The sequence below is a fragment of the Pseudorca crassidens genome, chromosome 15, assembly GCF_039906515.1.
Source record: "Pseudorca crassidens isolate mPseCra1 chromosome 15, mPseCra1.hap1, whole genome shotgun sequence".
Taxonomy (NCBI): Eukaryota; Metazoa; Chordata; class Mammalia; order Artiodactyla; family Delphinidae; genus Pseudorca; species Pseudorca crassidens.
The window spans coordinates 351,104-366,874 of NC_090310.1; the positions used below are offsets into that span (position 1 = coordinate 351,104).

At 55.9% G+C, this 15,771-nt stretch overlaps 1 protein-coding gene across 2 annotated transcripts in view; it reads left to right on the forward strand.

Moving 5' to 3' along the window:
• The window catches only part of DNAAF5 (dynein axonemal assembly factor 5), a 36,416-nt gene that overhangs the window by 9,769 nt on the left and 10,876 nt on the right, over positions 1-15,771 (forward strand). For both annotated transcript variants that reach the window (XM_067705258.1, XM_067705259.1), the window contains exons 4-10: positions 139-257; positions 3,587-3,819; positions 4,377-4,589; positions 8,233-8,376; positions 9,772-9,940; positions 12,064-12,211; positions 15,013-15,163. In XM_067705258.1, coding sequence (XP_067561359.1) covers positions 139-257; positions 3,587-3,819; positions 4,377-4,589; positions 8,233-8,376; positions 9,772-9,940; positions 12,064-12,211; positions 15,013-15,163 — 1,177 coding nt within the window. The remainder of the gene's footprint in view (positions 1-138; positions 258-3,586; positions 3,820-4,376; positions 4,590-8,232; positions 8,377-9,771; positions 9,941-12,063; positions 12,212-15,012; positions 15,164-15,771) is intronic.

Below are 15,771 nucleotides of genomic sequence, written 5' to 3' on the forward strand. Positions count from 1 at the left end.
CAGTACAGTTTTGCATCTTTAGCACTTTGCTTGGGTTAGTGATGGAGGCGTGGCAGACTCACTGGTGAGCTCCCTCGGGCAGAGACCCGGCCGCCCCCCCGAGGGCGCCCCCTGACCCGGGTCTGTGTTGTGCGGCAGGTGCGAGGCAGCCGGCCTCTGGGAGCAGGTCGGGCTGCGCTGGCAGATGGAGAACGAGGAGGACCTCAAGGACAAGCTGGACTTCGCTGGCCCGCCCCCCGCACACCACCCCTCGCCAGGTGAGCGCGGCCAGCCCAGGCCAGCGGTGCAGCAGGGCGAGTCCCGGAGGTAGAGCCGGACGGCGGGAAGGGCCTCCCTCGGGGTCCTGGGCGGGCCTCCCTGGGTACGTGAGGGGCGCGGCCATCCGAGGAGCGTGAGCCTGATGGGGAAACGTTGGAAATGGGTGGTGCTTTGTCATCTCACAAAGCTGTTCTGTGAGCTTCACCTGGAGAAGCAAACACACAGGTAGCCGGTGAGATGCAGTCCTCGTGTTCCGGGTGATGCTACCCTCAGAACAGAGCCTCCCGTTGCTGGACCTCCCGTCCGGCCCCTCGTCGTGGTTCTCTGCCAGACCGTGAGCGCCCGCGTGTGCGTGTGTGTGCGCGGGCATGCCATGTGTTCCCTTAGCTCTTGAGTCAGATCCGGGCTGCATTTCCAAGGAAGCCCCCTGCCCGCCGGGCTGCGGCCCCCCTCTTTGCCCCTCAACCCCACATGTGTCTAGTTTCTTCTGCTCTGGAAACACTTTCTGTCTAGGAACGAAGTCCCTTCCACTGAACTTGATCGGACGCCTGTATCACTGCAGTCTGTCTGCAGGTGTCTTCTTACAGTGGAGTGATGGTGGAGTGCCGCTGGCAGGGACAAAGCCTAGCATACATGCACCAGGTCAGACAGGCAGCACCATGGGAGGGACCGGGACCTGGGCCCGCAGGCCCCTCCAGCCCTGGTCAGGTGAAGTCAGGCTCGGACGGCCACCCTGGAGGGGACGCCTTGCACGAAGGGCAGCATGAAGACAACTGCTCATGCCTCGTGAGCACCCGCTGCTGTTCACTGTGAGACCCAGAAGGCGGCTCCTCCCCCATACCTGGGAGGCCCGTGTTTTTTTTTTTTTTCGTCCACATGTTTATTCATGCAGCTTCACCTCCCATGCCGCACAACTGCTATGAGGGGAAATCACGCATGTTTTGGAAAAGGTACAAAAATTAGTTGCCAGCAGGGTTTTTTCTGATTTAGTAAAGTTTGAGAATGCACCATCTTTTAAATTATCACGTCTGCCGTATCAAGTACAGGAAAGGAGGCTTCAGAGCCATCTTCAGAGTGAGGCGCGCATCTCTGGAAATGCCTCTCAGGCCGTGTGCCCGCCTGTCAGTGGACCACTCCCCAGACGATCCTAACCTGTCCCCTCATCCCACAAACTTTCCACAAGGGACATGTCGTCAGGAAGAAAAGGGCATTTATTGTTTTCCTTTTTGTTTTTTACAAAATTGTAACAAGCTCACTTAAACCGCCAGCAGAATCTGAAACATTTAGAACTAATTCTCTCATATACCATAAAAAGAGAAAAGTAACAGGAACAAAAATTCAAAGTGAGGCCTCATGGTACAAGCTGTTCTTTTTACTAAAACACGCTTTAAACTTTGACATGTCACGGTCTCATTTCTATCTCTAGAGTTGTTTTGAGTCTTTAAGGTCAAAATCTTGTAATCAAAATCCTCGAAGGCTTTTTTATAGAAATTGAGAAACTTATCCTGAAATTCACAAGGAAACATAAAGGACCTAGCACAGCCAAAACTTTGAAGACAAAGGCCCAGGTTGAAAGATGAGTACGTCTGGTTTTAAGACATAAAACGCAGTAATCAAGATGGTGAGGTTATGAACATAAAAACAGACTGACATGGACTTCCCTGGTGGCGCAGTGGTTAAGAATCTGCCTGCCAATGCAGGGCGCACGGGTTCGATCCCTGGTCCAGGAAGATCCCACATGCCACGGAGCAGCTAAGCCCGTGTGCCACAACTACTGAGCCTGCGCTCTGGAGCCCGCGAGCCACAGCTACTGAACCCGTGTGCCACAACTACTGAATCCCACGCGCCTAGAGCCCGTGCTCCACAACAAGAGAAGCCACTGCAATGAGAAGCCCATGCACCGCAATGAAGAGTAGCCCCCACTCACCACAACTAGAGAAAGCCTGTGCGCAGCAACGAAGACCCAATACAGCCAAAAATAAATTAAAAAAATAAAAAATCAGACCGATAGACCAGTGGAACAGAGCAGAGTCCAGAAACAGACACAGGCATGTGGACTCTGAATTTTGGCAAGTTGCAAAGACAAGGGGAGAAAAGACGTCTCAGCAATGGTGCTGGAATCACTGGATGTGCAAAAAAAGTGGGCTTGGATCCAACCATCCTGATAAATGAAAATTAACCCCAAATGCCATGTGGATCTAAGAGTACGACCTAAATACACTCCACAAAAGAATGACTGATAAATTGCTTTTCATCAAAATGAAAACTTCTGCTCTTTGAAAGACATTAAGAGAATGAAACGACAGGGCACAGACTGAGACGTTTGCAAATTGTCTACATAAGGATTTGTGTCCAGAGCACAGAGAGAACTCTCAAACTCAATATCAAGAACACAATCCAGTTTTTTAGTGGCAAAAAAAGTTTGAAAAGACACTTAACTGAGGACACACAGATGTCAAACAAGCCCATGAGTCAGTGCTCCAGGGCATTGCTCGTGAGGAGAATGCACATCAAAGCCACAAGGAGATGCCCCTCCCTGCCTGGAGGCTTGACCTAGGACTGCCCGTGCCAGGTGTGGAGGAGCTTCAGGCCTCGTGCACGGCTGGGGAGGGCAGACAGCAGTGCAGCAGCGTTGGAAAACCGCTCGGCCATTTCTTAATCAGTATAGTGCCCACCTTCCATGTGCTTAGCCGTGGCGCTCCAGGGCGCCCACCCGAGAGAAGTCTCGTCGGCGACAGCCCACGGCAGAACTGCTCAGACATCCATCGGCAGGTAGACAGACAGACTGTGGTCTGTCCGTGTGCTGGAACGCTGCTCAGCAGTGAGCAGGGGCCGGCGCCCCCCACCACTTGCTGGGCCTCGGAGCGGAGGAAGCCAGGCAGAGAGGAGCGTGTGCTGCGCAGCTGCACTCACAGAAAATCGGGAAATTGCGGCTCCCCATAGCGACAGGAAGCCGACCGGGGCTGCCCGGGGGCAGGGGAGGGCATCGTCGGGAGCACAGGGACCTTCTGGGTGGCAGGTGCGCGTTACCTTGATGGCCGTGATGGTTCACAGTGGTATCCATCTGTCAGAACTTCAGGGTTGTGCCCTTCGAGCATGTAGTTTACTGTGAGTCACACCTCAGGATCGCTGTAAAGACTTAAAGTAAATTATGACACTTTGTGGCGTCATTTCTGTCTTCAGAGTTGGTTTGAGTTTTTTAAGACCTCAAAATAAAACCCGTAGGTGTGCCTTAAGTGAGGAATGTGTAGTAAGTGACTTCGTACATGAATCGTTGAGATCTTGTTTGTAAATTTCACCGGTTCCCATCCATCTTTATGACCCACAGGGAGCCGCCCGGGGCTGGGCTGCCGGGAGCTGGTCTTCAGAAACCTCTCCAAGATCCTTCCCGCCATCTGTCACGACATCACCGACTGGGTGGTGGCGACCAGGGTGAAGTCGGCACAGCTGCTGGCGGTACTGCTGCTGCACGCGGAAGGCCACATCACGCAGCACCTGGAGCCCGTCCTGCGCACCCTGCTCCACGCCTGTGCCGACGAGGAGAAGGCCGTGGTCCGCAGTGTGAGTGGCATTCCACTGTCCTCAGGGGCTGCATGCACCCTTCCTAGTTCTGCAGTGTGTGTACTTGGACACGTATCAGCAGTCACGCAGTCGCCCCTGTGTGAAGGTGTAGATGTTTCCGTGGCCCCCGGGCTCTCCCCAGCCTTCTGCATCCAGCCTTCGTGCCCATAAAAAAGGCGTTTAACGGTTCTCTTTAAATTAAGCATGTGCAGGTGAGCGGCCCTGTGTCTGAAGGTAAACACATCCTCCACCCGCAGGCCACTGCAGTGGTCACTGCTCGGACAGACGTGCAGAGCCGCCCCCATGAGTCCAGCTCAGGCAGTCGGGCCTCAGAGAGGACGCTCTGACAGCCGTGCCCACGCCAAATGGCATGAACTCCTTCCCCGGGCACTTCTGAGCTCATGAGGGGACTCACCAGTTTTCGTGGGTGTTTGAGCACGTTAGGAAGAGACGGGCCTGCAGGGCTGCTTCTGGCAGGTGAAAGCGGGCACGGCAGACGCAGAGCAGCGAGGGGCTGAGAGGGGCGGCAGCCTCAGGCCTCCTCCATCTGCCCTCAGTGCACGAGATCTGCAGAGCTGATCGGGACCTTCGTCAGCCCGGAGGTGTTTCTGAAGTTGATCTTGTCGATGCTGAGGAAGTCTCCCTCCCCCTCCGGCCTCCTGGTCTTTGCCTCCATCATCCGAGGCTGCCCGAGGGAGGCCCTTCGGCCGCACGTGAAGGTCATCGCCGTGGAGTTGGCCCACGCTCACATCTGCCAGGGGTCTGAAAATGTAAGCATGCGCGGGAGAGGGTGGGGCTGGGGGGATCGTAGAGTCCACCCATCTCCATGGTGACTCGGTCCCCTGTGGGACCATCCACACATAGCAGTTGTCCCACAGGCCTCTCGGGGACATCTGACCGGCGTGGTAGCTGGGATGCAGCCCTGATGTCCTCCTGTTTGGACCCACGTGTCTCCTGGCCCGTTCTTCTCCATCCACCATGGCGGCCGTTTAAAGTAAAATGAAACAAAGTGCAAAGGCAGTTCCTCTGTCACGCTGGCCGCATGTCGAGTGCACAGTGGCCCGTGTGGCCAGCACTGGGCGGTGTCAGATAGAGCGCGTCCATCGTCGAGGGCAGTTCGCTCTGTGGGTGGCGCTGCTGTGGGTGGTCTCAGCTGGAGACCCCCACCCCCACCCCACCCACCCCCAGAGAACCTGTGAGTCCACGCCGCATCTCTTGGTCCATGTCGCACGCGGTGTCTCCATGGCGAGCTTATTCTTACCCCGGTCACTTGGCTTCTAACGGGGCTTCCAACAGGCAACCTGATCTGGCAACCGTTATTGGGAGCTCTGCTTGGTGGTTACAGATTTGTTTTGTCTTAAATTGAGCAGTAAATCCATTACATCTGAAGCTGAAACAATGTAGGTAGTTAGGCTTAGTCATTTGGAATAATTTACAATTGTTTGCTGTTGAAGGAAAAATAACGACCTTGTTTTCATGTGGCTGTGATGGGCTTAAACCCTGAGTCTTTGGATTGGCCAGTCACCCTCCCATCTCTCTGTAGAGCAACGAGGGTTTGCCTCGCCAGGCGTCTGACCCATGCACTGCAGGCCCCCTGGGCCATGGGAAGCTGGCCCCGCACAGCTGACACTTGACAGTGGCTGCCCTGGCCACAGAGCTGGACCACAGGGGTGCCCAGCTACCGCTCAGCTGCCGGGAGATGCACTTCCACACCTGCATCTGGCCTTAACTCTGACATACGTTCACAGTCGTGTGGGAACCATCTTAAGCCTATAAGGCAGCTTCTGAAACACAGATGGGGGGGATGGAACAGAGGTCTTGGAGGGGGGACGTTCGTGGGCTTTTTCACCTGCTCCTGGTGTTTTCAACCATAATTCAACTTTTCCCAAAACCCATTTTTAAGATAAACTATGATTATCTAAAAATGTGGAAAAAAGTTCCACATTTTTACTCAACTGGTTCCAATAAGGATTTTCATTCCAGAAGCATTTCTGTTCTAGAAGGTGCAGCTTGAAAGTTTGTGTAGGTGTTTCAGTACACGTGTTGCAAGCTGTACAGCAAAGGAAACGTCTTTTCACACCTGAGTGTTGTTACAGGAAACCTTGGTCCCTCGATCCATCTAGTTCAGAGCGCACACTTGGTTCCTCTTCCTCCAGTCCTTCCAGGAAAGATTTACTCGGTCCTGCAAACAGAGGGGCCCCTTCCTGACAGTTCCATCCACACACGTTTCTCTAGACACGTTCCAGCCTTTGGCCAAGGGACCAGCCGTGCGACCCCAGTCGTGCGACCCACTCCCATCCTCGCACGCCTGTGGCCAGGATGCACGGCCTCCGCACAGGGAGGGGTCGTCCTAGTGTTTCCTACAGTCGTTCTCCAGGGACTGTGAGGACAGGCCTCAAATGCTTCAAGACCAAACTAAATGTAAAGCCCCGGCTTGAGCCAACAGGGCCCCAGAGACGCTCTGCTCGTCTGCCTGGGCCTGGGCTCAGCTGACAGGACCTGAGCCTCTGCTTTGAAATCTGGCTGTCTATCGACAGGGGGCTGAGATGCAGAAACGGTTGATAAAACAGAAGTAACTCGTTTCCTCCTGTTTACTCAGGAATTGGGTGTGGGGTCTGGGATGGGAGTGCCTGGCGCCTTCTCCGGTGAAGTTGTGGCATCTCCCTCTGTGTCAGTTCCCTCTGTGTCTTGTTTTCTTTCTCTCTCTCTGTGTGTGTGTGTGTGTGTGTGTGTGTGTGTGTGTGTGTGTGTGTGTGTGTGTGTGTGTAGGTAGGTAGGTGTTGAAAATCCTCTGGTTAAATATCGTGAAATCCGTGAACATTAGGCCCCGTTTCCTCAGAGGTGGTGCCGTGTTCACAGCAGGAGGGCAGTGCTTGTGAAGGACACAGACCTTTGGTTAGTTCCAGCATCTGGAGGTGTCGTGAGATGGCTCAGCCACTGCTGAGAGCAACTCCCTGTTTGTTTGTTTTTTAATTTTTAAAATTTATTTATTGTTGTCTGCGTCGCATCTTCATTGCTGTGCACGGGCAGCGAGTAGGGGCTACTCTTCATTGCGGTATGCGAGCTTCTCATTGCGGTGGCTTCTCTTGTTGCGGAGCACGGTTTCTAGGTGTGTGGGCTTCAGTAGTTGTGGCGCGTGGGCTTCAGTAGTTGTGGCACGCGGGCTCAGTAGTTGTGGCTCACGGGCTCTAGAGCGCAGGCTCAGTAGTTGTGGCGCACAGGGTTAGTTGTTCCTTAGCATGTGGGATCTTCCCGGACCAGGGCTCGAACCCGTGTACCCTGCACTGGCAGGTGGATTCTTAACCACTGCACCACCAGGGAAGTCCCAATCCCTGTTTATTTTAATTGAAAGAATGGTAGCTCCTTAAATATGTACTGTAGGTCATTTAGAAATTAGCCAAAGTCATGCCCTCAGAAAAATCAATCAATCAGTCAATCCAGGTCTGAGAGAAATGGGGCTGCGGGAAAAGCAAGTGTTTGAATAAAACACCAATTGTGGCTTCTCGGGGGAGTTAGGACGCCTGAGTGGCTGGGGACATGCCACAGTGAATTTTTTGTTTAAACTTCTATGATTTATATCATTTGTGAATGAGTCGTAGGATTTTAGAGCTGATTCAGAATTTAGAACCTATCCATTGTCTAGCCAAATCTTCACCAAACTTTTGAGCTCACACCCCCAATAGTAAAAAAAAAAAAAAAACCTTAAGCATTTTGCCCTGGTTCCCTCTGTCCTTTATGAAACATAGCAGAGCAGGCGTGTGGGAGGGGTGTTCTAGGCGGTTCTTCCTCTGGGGCCCCCACCCCGTGCCCACTCCTGGCCCCCATTTCACAGTGGATGAGGCTGGAGGCTGGGAGGTGAGAGAAGGGCTCGACCCAACCGAGGTGTCACCTTGACCCCCGGCAGTCTGGAAGCATCTTTGAATCACAGAATTTTATTTTTCTTAACTTAGTATTATAGAAACACTCAGAAGTGCACAGAAGGGGAGGGGAGCAGTGTGCACCCCTCGTGCCTGCCGCCCGGTTCCAGCCACGTCCCCCTCGGTCCAGCTTCTCTCTGACTTTGGGGGTGGGGTGGGAAGAGCTGGGGTACTGAGAGCAAATCCAGATTCCCTGTCCTTCCACTTATCACTACTACAGTGTGTGTCACTAACACATGCAAACTTTTTTAAAATGTAACTCAAATACCATTAAGCACTTAACAGAGTTGCCGTGAATTCCTTGATTCTCAGGGATTCAGCAGGGATTCGGTTTCCCTGTTGTGCAGAGGGACGCCCTCTTTATGGCTGATGTGCCAGAATCCTGGCCCAGTCCACTCGCGGGGTCGCCATGGCTCCATGGCCCTGGTCGGCGGGGCCTCGTCTGGGCGGCCGAGCGGGTGCAGGGGTCGCTGACGGTGCCCTGCTCTCTCCACAGCGACTGTACGGGGAGCGCCTGCTGCAGTGCGTGCAGGCCGTGGTGTCCGTGAGCCGGGAGGACTGCCGAGGGGCCGGCGTGCCGCTCATGGAGGTGCTGGTGACTGTCCTGGCGCTGTGGGGACCCGCGGGGCTTGGTGCCAAGGTGAGGGGGTCCTCCTGCTTTGCCTCAGCCCCTGGACGGGAGGCTTCCATCTGTCAGTCTCTGCTGTCAAACTCCAAGCCTCGGGCTTGCCCAGCGAACTGGCTACCTAAAATGAAAGAGTCTAGAACATGCGGGGTGATTCGTTCTCTAGGCGGCCTCAGGGGTACAGGGGATTTTAAATTCCCTCCAACTGCCCATTGGCTTCAGGATCTCAGAGTGAGGCCGGCTGCTTAATCTTGGAGAAACAGGCAAGAAACGAGGCCTCCCTCGTCTTAAATGTGCATTTGAGTGAGGTTAGGAATACACACATGCACCGGAGGTCAGGAGAGAAAATAATATGATGATTGTCCTAGTTGGTTGCAGCCCAGCTTTACACAATTGTTTCCATTCCCCTGGCTCTGTATTTTTTTTTCAAATTCTTTTCTCCATTGAACTTCCTTGCTTCTTTATTGTTTTGGCCGTGCCGCACGGCATGTGGAATCTTAGTTCACCAAACAGGGATCGAACCTGCATCCCCTGCATTGGAAACACGGAGTCTTAACCACTGGACCTCCCAGGAGGTGCCCCCCGCCCCGGGCTCTGTATTTAACTTAAAATCTTCTGACATCCAGCTCCCTGCGGCTGCGAGGACCATCCAGAGACCCGGCTGTCTGACCACTTCTCCCCCTGGTTCTGTCTCCCCCTCTCCATCCACACTGTGTCCAGGAGGCTCCCCGCCTGCCCTCCCCTTCCCCGCGGCCTTCGTAAACTGTGTTTTCTTTCTCTCTTAAAAAAACCCCTTTCCGGAGGGCACGTGTCCGATCAGGGAGGTCATCACTGTAGGGCTGTAAATACTAGAAAAGCCGAGTCTGTCATTACGGGTGAGTCTGCAGGCCAGACTGGGGCCCCGGGACAGCTGCACAGCGTGCTGGGGGCGTCCTGTTCCTGAAGCCCTGGGGGAGGAGGGTCCAGTCCTCCGTCTCCTCTGTGCCCGCAGAGCAGCAGACACCCTGTCCCCGGAGGTCTGGTCAGGTGAAGCACTCTGAGAGCGAGGACGTGGGCCCATCTTTGGCACCCGTGGTTTAAGTCTGTTCAGTGCCGGCCCTGAAACCGCCTGCTCCCACTTCTCCATAGATGGAGCCTGGCTGGGACTCCAGGGTGAGCCTCCCACCCTGCAGGGACTGCCCTGCCCCGGGTGGTGCCTCATGGGGGGTGGGGGGACTGTGCCTGAACTGCCTGTCCATTGTTTGTCCATTTCATTATTTCTCATACAGACAGGAGGGGCGTCGCGGGAGCCCCGGGCCACGTGGCGTGTGCCCGAGTGGCTCTCCCTCCCTCAGGTGGTGAGGACGGGTCTCCAGTGGGGTCTGTGAGTCCCAAGATCGGATTGTCCCAGCCTGTCACTTGCTCCCCCAGGTTCAGGAGGCGCTGGCCGAGCTGGCTGCGGTGGAGAGCGTGGACGGCAGCCAGGACCTCTTCCGAGCGCACGTGGGCGCCCTCCTGGAGCGGCTGGCTGCCTCGCACCGGGACTGGACCGGCCACTCCACGGGGTTCCTGCAGTTTGACGTGGTGCTTGCTCACTCAGGTGGGCCTCAGACGGGCGCCCCGGGTGGGGTTCGGAGCGCTGGTCCCGTGGTGGCCCCAGCAGCCCCGGCACAGACGGGCACAGCTGCTCAGCACCACCCAGGAGGCGGCACGCCAAGGCCTGGTTCTTCAGAGTCACTCACGGTCACTCTCAGCCTGCGGAGAATAGCTGTTTTAAGGAACAAAACCTTAATTTAAAAGATGCTGCGAACTCTATAGTGAAGACTTGCTGTAACGTGGGTCTTTAAAGTCTGCCCAGGCACACATTTTTATGTTAAACCTTTTTTTTTTTTTGGAAGAATTAGTTCAGGAGTGTGACATAGGACCAATGTACGTTTTTAATTTTGTTTATTTATTTATTTGGCTGTGTCGGGTCTTAGTTGCAGCACACGGAATCTTTCGTTGCAGCACGTGGGCTCTTCATTGCAGCACACAGGCTTCTCTGGTTGTGGCACATGGGCTTCTCTCTAGTTGTGGTGCATGGGCTCAGTAGTTGCGGCATATGGGCTGCAGAGCGCGTGAGCTCAGTAGTTGTGGCGCGTGACCTTAGTTGCCCTGAAGCATGTTCATTCCTGGACCAGGGATTGAACCTGCGTCCTCTGCATGGGAAGTCAGATTGTTTTTTGTTTTTTGGGTTATTTTTGCGGTACGCGGGCCTCTCACTGTTGTGGCCTCTCCCGTTGCGGAGCACAGGCTCCGGACGTGCAGGCTCAGCGGCCATGGCTCACGGGCCCAGCCGTTCCACGGCACGTGGGATCTTCCTGGACCGGGGCACGAACCCGCGTGCCCTGCATCGGCAGGCAGACTCTCAACCACTGCGCCACCAGGGAAGCCCGGGAAGGCAGATTCTTAACCACTGAGCAACCAGGGAAGTCCCTATGTTAATTAAACCTTGAAAGCGTGACTTTGCGTGGCGTCCTGTGTGGCCCATGCTCTTCAGTGGCGTCCCCGTGCTCTTCCCCCAGGTGCTGCCTACCCTCTGTGCCTGCTTGGCCTCCCGTCCCGGGGGTTAGGGTAGGACCGGCAGGGCAGCAGGACTCCGAGCTCACGGTGTTGCATGCCATGCTTCTGGCCACAGTGCACCCTGGCAGCAGCAGAGCTTCGGGCTACAGTGGACCCTCCAGTCACGCTTGTTTTGCTTTGACCCTGGGCTTTGAGGTGATGCCTCTGAAAAGACTGAAGTCCTGACTGAGTACAGAAGTAGCAGACCGAGAGTAAACCAGAGGGCCTGAGGGTGACGGCTTCACTTCTGACACACGATGTCCCGGGTCAGCACAGGGCCTGGCGGGGAGGGCAACTGGTGACCCGATTCTTCTGAGCTGCGGCTCACGTCTAGACCCCGGAGACTGTGTTCTCCCCATCACGTGCAGGTCCGGGTCCTGAGCACCGTCACTGCATCTGGGATCCTTCCAGGCTCGGGGACAGTGGCACAATTTGTTCATCTAGTAACAGGCATGGGAAAGGATGCTGGCTGCCAAGCCCAGGGTCAGACATCAAGCAGCCTACATGGTCTGAATGTTGGGTTTTGGTTGACCTTTAAAAGATTGCTTGGGGACTTCCCTGGTGGCGCAGTGGTTAAGAATCTGCCTACCGATGCAGGGGATACAGTTTCAAGCCCTGGTCCAGGAAGATCCCACGTGCCGCGGGCAACTAAGCCCGTGCGCCATAGCTAGTGAGCCTGCGCTCGCGAGCCACAACTACTGAGCCCATGTACCACAACTACTGAAGCCCACGCGCCTAGAGCCCGTGCTCCACAACAAGAGGAGCCACGACAATGAGAAACACGTGCACCACAACAAAGACCCAGCACAGCCAAAAATAAATAAATTTTAAAAATAAATTAAAAAAAAAAGTTTGCTTGACTTTAAATTTTTTTAAGAATTTGGTAAGATGTAGGGAAAAAAAGAAAGCTTACATACCAAACAATTAGAGCCATGGTGGGGGGAGGGTCAAAGGGAGAGGCGGAACCTGGCGTCCTGTGCTGAGAGCATCCTTCCCAGAGCTGAGGGTGCATGTCCGCTGGCCGTGCCCAGCATGCACCTCCGCTCGCGGCCAGAGTGGCTGCGGGGCTCCGTCCTCCCATCCTCCTGCCACATAGGAATGAGGCCCCTGTCTGTGCTCTAGGCCCTGCCCTCGGAGAAGCCTTGCCCCAGCTGGTCCCCATCCTCAGGAGCTGCCTCCAGCCAGCCCGGGACCCACCCATGCGCCTGAAGCTCTTCTCCACCCTGTCGGGGCTGCTGCTGGGAGCCCGGGAGACGGTGGACTCGCAGGGGTAGGTCGGCTCCACCTACACGTGGTCTGCCATGCTGCCCCCCACGCGGTCCCCCCATGCTGCCCCCACGCAGTCCCCCATGCTGCCCCCCACGCGGTCCCCCCATTCTGCCCCCCACGCAGTCCCCGCCATGCTGCCCCCCACGCGGTCCCCCATGCTGCCCACCACGCAGTCCCCCCATGCTGCCCCCCACGCTGTGCTGTGGCTGAGTGGTCCCCACGTGCCCCCGCACTGAGGTCTCAGGTGGGACCTGGGGTGACCCTGAGCTCTGGGTCCTGCTGTCGTGTGACTCCCCACACAGCCAGCGCCCCAGGGAAACGGCGTAGTCCCCGCAGCGAGTGCACCGCATAGAGAGACACTAAATCAGTCGCGTTCTTGTGGTCCTTAAAATTCCGTTGAATGAAAAAGTTTTAGGGAACATTAACTACTAATGGTTTATACATTAGCTGTTCTCAGCTTTAAAAGGCTTCTGGTACCTTTCAGGCCTCACAGAGAATTGATTGAATGACCGTTAAGGTTAGAACTTAGGAAACTCCTCTCCTCCGGAGGGACTTGAGGCAGCATAAACACCCAGGCCTCCAGCTTGGGGCTCCGAAGGGAAGGAGGCGGGCGGCCCAGGCTGGACGTGAGGCGGCCCGGAGCAGAGCCATCAGCAGGCCCCACCCTCTCCCTTTGCAAAGCGACACAGCGTCCTGGCAGGATGGGCTGTGGGGCTTCAGGCAGTGAGATGCTGTTTGCTCTTTCGGGACCCATCCCCTGAGAGGGAGCAAATCTTTGTCGTCGGCCTGTCCTGGACTTTCCTAGGGAAATAATGGGTCATTATTCAGACTTCACTTCTCTGGATGTTACTCTGATCTCTGCTCTTGGGCCTCTAGCCAGCCCATTGTATTGCAGGAAATTTTATTTCCTGCTTGTCTGCAAAGACTTCAAGGGTTAGAAGAGACTATAAAAAGGTTACTGAGTTGGGTCTGGCAGCTGCCCTGTGAGGAGAGAGCCGGCGGATCAGTCACTACCCCTTGGGGCCCTGCTCCGCTGCGTCCCCCTGAGGACAGCCAACCCCCGGGAACGAAGCCCCCGCTCTTGAACCGAGTTCCCTCAAGAAGCTGCCCTTGAAGTCTTCTTGTGGAAAGAAACCGCTATCAGGAGAAGAAAGTTGTTCAGTTTACAGTTGTCTAGTGCAAGGATTAACTGTTTTTACAGGCAGGAAAGATTTTGGAAAGCAACACCTGCTTGGTTTTGAACCTCAGGGTTACAGAATGCAGAGTCTGAGATAGCAAAGGAATGCGGCCCCCCTCACCCCACCCCACCCCCAAAAGCGCCTCTGGCACCGGCACACCCGGTGGTGCAGGGCTCCCAGCCAGAGGACGGTGGGGGCAGGGGCACCCTGGCTGGAGTGCGATCCCCCAGTGAAGGAGGCCTGCTCCCCTCTCTGGGCGTCCAGACACCACCCAGTGCCGTCCCCTCGTGCAGGATGTTACGGAGCTTCTCCCGTAGGGCAAGGCCCAGACGCTGGTGGCTCTGGAGGAGCCCGTGGGCCTGCCCGGGCTGGGCTTCCTGGTCTCGGGGCCCAGCTGCGTTTGAACAGGTGTGCGTCCTCTGGAAGCAGGGTACTCATTCTTGGGGAGTCCAGTGCCTTTTCTGCTCCCAGCATATCACTGGAGTCCCACTGCCCGTCCCTCCTCACGGTCAGCACTCGGCCCTCAGGCCCTCGTGGCCACATCGCCTGGGCCGCCTCAGCCAGGACACAGGGCTGAGCTTTCCAGAGTCCCCTGGTGAATCCCTTTGCAGGGAACAGCAGCTCCTTGCTAAAAAACTAAAGCACGTAGAAAACCTTGAACGTGTGTGAGTCGCCCTGCCACCAGGTCCACTGTCGGAAGCGCAGGTGGCTCAGGAGTGCCCCCTGCTGGGGGCACGGCGCAGCCGTGGGCTCACAGGCCCTCACGCTGGTCCAGGTCCCGAAGCAGCTGGTGCTGGAGGCGGGAGCCCCCTGTGAAGCGTGCTCTGGAATGACCCTGGGAAGCAAGTCAATGAGTCCTTTGTTCAGCAGAATACGTCTTGCTCCATCAGCAGAGGCCCGTGGGGTACAGGAGTCATACGGAGGGCTGAGGCTTTTCCCCGGGCTTTTGGACGGGGCCTCACGTGTGGCTCCGCTGCCAGGTGGCCAGGCCAGCCAGTGGAGCTCAGGGCTGGGATTTTGTTTTGCTTTGTGTTTGTCCTGACGGCGTGTCGAGAGGAAGGTCCCCGACTATGTTGGCGGGAACATCCGTGTCTCCCGTGAACGCCCGCTCCCGTGTCTTGACACATGGGACCATACGTGCAGCCCCAGAGTGCACTCTTGCCAAGGTAGCGGGCGTGGTCAGAGGGACCTCACGTGGTTGCAGGGACCTTGAGGCCCATCTCTGTAAGGTCGCCGCCTGTGGGAGTGACTTGACGCCCCATCGGTGCTCGGGGTGGCGCGGCCACCCTTTTCTTAGATCCAGGAGGGGTGTTGGGGAAGCCCCTCGGCCACAGAGTGGGAGGGAGGCTGGAAAACACCCCCAGCCCCAGGGTCCAGTCCCAGGAGAGGCGGCAGGAGCCCGAGTGCAGCCCTGCCCCGTGATAGCCGTGGGAGAGAGCCCCACGTCCCCTCCCTGGCCACTACCCCGGGGCGCGGGGGCTCTCGTTCAACGTCCAGTGTTCGATTTCCGCTCGTTTTGTCTGTTTGGCCGTTTCCCTCCGCCCAGTCCGTTTCCCAAATGAAAGCGCTTCCTTCGGGGAGTCTGGGTGCCCCTCTCACCCACTCTCTCCTGCTTCCGCTCCAGACAGTTCCATGGCTACCTGGACACCCTGATCAAGGACATCTTCGTCCCCAATCTGCAGTGGCACGCGGGGAGGACGGCTGCGGCCATCCGTACAGCGGCTGTGTCCTGCCTCTGGGCGCTTGTCAGCAGCGGAGTCCTGTCAGATGAGCAGGTAGGGCTCATGCATCCTGGACCCAGAGGGGAACAGGCTGTGCCCTGGCTTCCGGGGCCTGCCTGGCACACCTGTCGCAGGTGAAGAGCGCTCACCTGAGTCTCCTGTCCTGATAGCGGCAGCAGGTGCTCCCAGACAGACCGAGGGGACGGGACTATGGGGCCAGAGGGCGAGCAGAGGTCTGGGGGGAAAGCCCGTTGTTTCCTTGGGTCACCTGGGGGTTTTCTTAAGTGATTGTTACCGTTTACAAGAAAAGAATTTCATCACAGGAGTCTGACTCAAGAGTGTTGTTTGTATTCATATTTCCAGATAGATGAGGAATTGAGGAAACAGTAGAAGTAGGGAAAACATTGTGGTACCTGAACAGCTGTTACTTAAGTTGAAATGCCCCCCAAACTTTACTGGACACGATACCCAGTCCTGCTAGTAAGTAGTGGGCTGTGTAGGATCGGTGCTGAATAACAGATTTTTTAAAAACCAACTGACCGATGTTCAAATTATCTGGATTTTAAAAATCAAGATTCAGGTCTGCTTCTTACATAGATATTTCAAAGTAGCTTTCCAGACTCAATCATACTTGCATCAAAACCAAGTCTCTTCAGTGACGG